This window comes from Orycteropus afer, unplaced genomic scaffold (assembly GCF_000298275.1).
Source record: "Orycteropus afer afer isolate SDZICR_OR568_19922 unplaced genomic scaffold, OryAfe1.0 scaffold00145, whole genome shotgun sequence".
NCBI lineage: Eukaryota > Metazoa > Chordata > Mammalia > Tubulidentata > Orycteropodidae > Orycteropus > Orycteropus afer.
The window spans coordinates 5,714,203-5,717,156 of NW_006921732.1; the positions used below are offsets into that span (position 1 = coordinate 5,714,203).

The following is a 2,954-nucleotide window of genomic DNA, read 5'->3' on the forward strand; positions in this document are numbered from 1 at the left end:
AAGGTTTTTTTTGTTTTGTATTTTAGGTTTTCCGCTTACCACGGAGAGAAGACTTACTCACCCCAGGCGCCAGCTCTTTGTAGCCAGCCCAAGCTTCGCTAGTGGGCGGGACCTGCTGCGCTGATGGGCGGGACCTGCCGTGCCCTCGGGAGAGACCGGATTGTAGGCGGAGCCGGCGGGAACTCACCGGCAGGAAGTGGCTCGGCCGGCGGAGACTAACTGAGCTCTGAGTCCCTGACGCTGTGCTCTGTGACCCTGAGGTCTGCGACCTACCCTCTATACCCAACAGACCTCCTCCCCTCCTGCGTTCTTGCCGCCACCGGCGCCACCTTGGACAATGGTGTCCCGCCTGCTGCTGCGCCTCTGGCCCGGGGGTCCTGCTATTGGCCCTGGAGTCCCCCGGCGACCCCTCAGCGCCGGCTCCGGACCCAGCCAATACCTGCAGCGCAGCATCGTGCCCACCATGCACTACCAGGACAGCCTACCCAGGTGAGCCCGGCCTTCTCGTCCCGACCACACCCCACCAGCCCAGGATCGGCGCCAGCCTGACTCAGGGTACTCGAGACTCCTTCACGTAACCCGCATTCACCTCTGACCTGCTACTTTGGAGGCTGAACACATTACCCAATCTGGAAACCCTGAGACTTTGAGAATCTCTCCACCTCAGAACCCTCAAATTCATTTCCAGAGCTCCCATTGCACCCTCAGATTATCCATCTTGAATATTATAAATCCTTTTCAAAGGCCCTCTCAAGTACCCCAACTTCCAACTAGTCACACCAAGAGTCCCTAAGATTTTTTCCTTGAAAAACGTTCCATCTGCATGTCTGCAACTCCAACCTAAATCCTCTCATTGAGAAGTTCCCAGAAGTACCTGCTCCAGAATTTGGATAGGCCAGTTTCTGGCACAAAATAGTTACCTGTCTTGATGTTTTCTCAACACTCCACCCTCTTTAGTGGTCTAAATTCCCTATTGCTCAGAACCCACAGCCCCTCTTTACCATCCCATCAGTCCATCCCCAGCTCCTCAACTGCTTGCTCTTACCCACAACTTACCCTCCCTCAGCTCCTCCTCAGAGTGCTTAGTCTTCACCTGAAAACTTTCCACCCATCCTCCCAAACCTTCTTGAACATCCCTCCCACCTTGTTCCTCCCTGTAACATCTCCTCCCTCACCTTCATTATACCCCTGTAACTTCAGCCCACCCTCACAGAATTCTAGACACCATCTTCAGTATCCCTCCCAGACCTCAACTTACTCAGATTAGACACAGAGCCCACCCAAATTCTACCTGCTCCTCACCATTGGCAACCTAGCCCTCCCCACCTTCACCCAGAATCTACGTCCCCTCTGAAAATAGATCCAATACATTTTTCTCTCCCCTTTCCCTTATCTGATTTTTTTCTCCAAATCTGACTCCCAGTTTTCCTAGCCTTCATCTGAATTGCCAGGTCTCCCTCTCCAGGATTAGAAATTTTCCCAAATTCCTTCACCCTCTAACCAAACGTAAACTAACTACTCACACAGTTCCCGAAGCCAAGTTCCAAATTTATCTCAAAGATCTTTCTCGTTTCCTTTCTTACCAACCTGCCCTCAGAAATCAGTCTACCAACAAGCCTTGATTATTGATAATGGCTGTATTAGGGTATTAGGCAATGTGGCAGGTAAAACATAATCCTTGTCCTCTGACTGTAATGTAACACATGAGGAGTAACCAGGGTAGAGAGTTTTTGTTTGCATTATTCCTTCAGGTGACAGTACTCCAAGTTTGTTTGGGGAACTATTAGAGATGTCTCATGCCCCATTAACCGAATCAGCCAAACGAAGAGGTAGGCATATAACCCAAGCTAGACCTATGAGATGCTTGCCCCCAGGAATTTCAAAAGACTGAAAAAGATCAAAAGAAAGAAAGAAAAATCTCCCAGTCCAGGGGCTGGAGGCTAGCACTCCCCCCGGCATGAGTAGAACAAACGCTGTCACAGGCCTCCCTGCCACATACTGAATTGCTGTTTTTCTCCACATCCAGGAACCATTTAACCCACCATTTATCATCACTGCCCACCTCAACCTTCTCAGGCACATCATTCAAAGTGATTCTTATGAAACTATAGTGTGCAGACATCTAAGACAAACTAAAGTGAGATTATCTAGACCAACCCCACTCTTTAAATTTGACAGGAGGAAAGGGAGAGAGAAAGAAAAAGGGTCTCTGTGTCTGTGGGATAGGCCTGGGACACTCTCTTCCTGATGGCATCTGTACATGGGCTGGGCCAGTATGTGGGGGAAAGGTGAGGGCTCACATAACCTGCCAAGCCAGAGTCACATGGCCTTTGACATTGGGGCAGGCCTGGGCCCCACTTGGGATTGAGATCACAGGGATTTTCTCCATTTTTGAATTGGAAAACTGAAAAGCATATTCCACATCATTTACTCCAAGCCCATCCACAGCACAAAAATCTGTAGAAATCCAGGGCTACAAACAGTACTACTCGTCACCCATGTGTAGCCTTAAACAACTGACCCCACACCCTATAGGCTGTTACCTAATATATAAATTAAGGGTTGGATAAAATGAGAGATGAGATCCCTTTGATTTCTGAGATTCTAGGCTGGTGAAATACATTACCTTTTTTTTTAAAAAAATTCATTTTATTGAAATATAATTTATGTACAGTGAAATACATAAAACTAAAGTGACATGGATCAATGCATTTATTTATTTATTTGTTTGTTTGTTTATTTTGCGGTGTTCCCTCCCCTCTCCTCCCACCCCTGGTAACCAACAAAGAAAGTTTCCTTCCGTATATAAACCTTTCCTTGACTTTTTACAATAATGAGCTAATACTATATTAGTCATTCTGTGATTGACTTATTTCACTCAGCTTAATGTCTTCCAAGTTCATTCATGTTATGAAGTGCATTACCTGTGTCATACATTTTTTTTTTTTTTTTTT

The 2,954-nt window shown here is 47.0% G+C and overlaps 1 protein-coding gene across 1 annotated transcript in view; it reads left to right on the forward strand.

Moving 5' to 3' along the window:
• Positions 1 to 337: 337 nt before the first annotated feature.
• Positions 338 to 2,954, forward strand: part of CPT2 (carnitine palmitoyltransferase 2) — a 39,351-nt gene continuing 36,734 nt past the window's right edge. The window contains exon 1 of the mRNA XM_007945918.2: positions 338 to 489. Within this exon, the coding sequence (XP_007944109.1) occupies positions 338 to 489 (152 nt within the window). The remainder of the gene's footprint in view (positions 490 to 2,954) is intronic.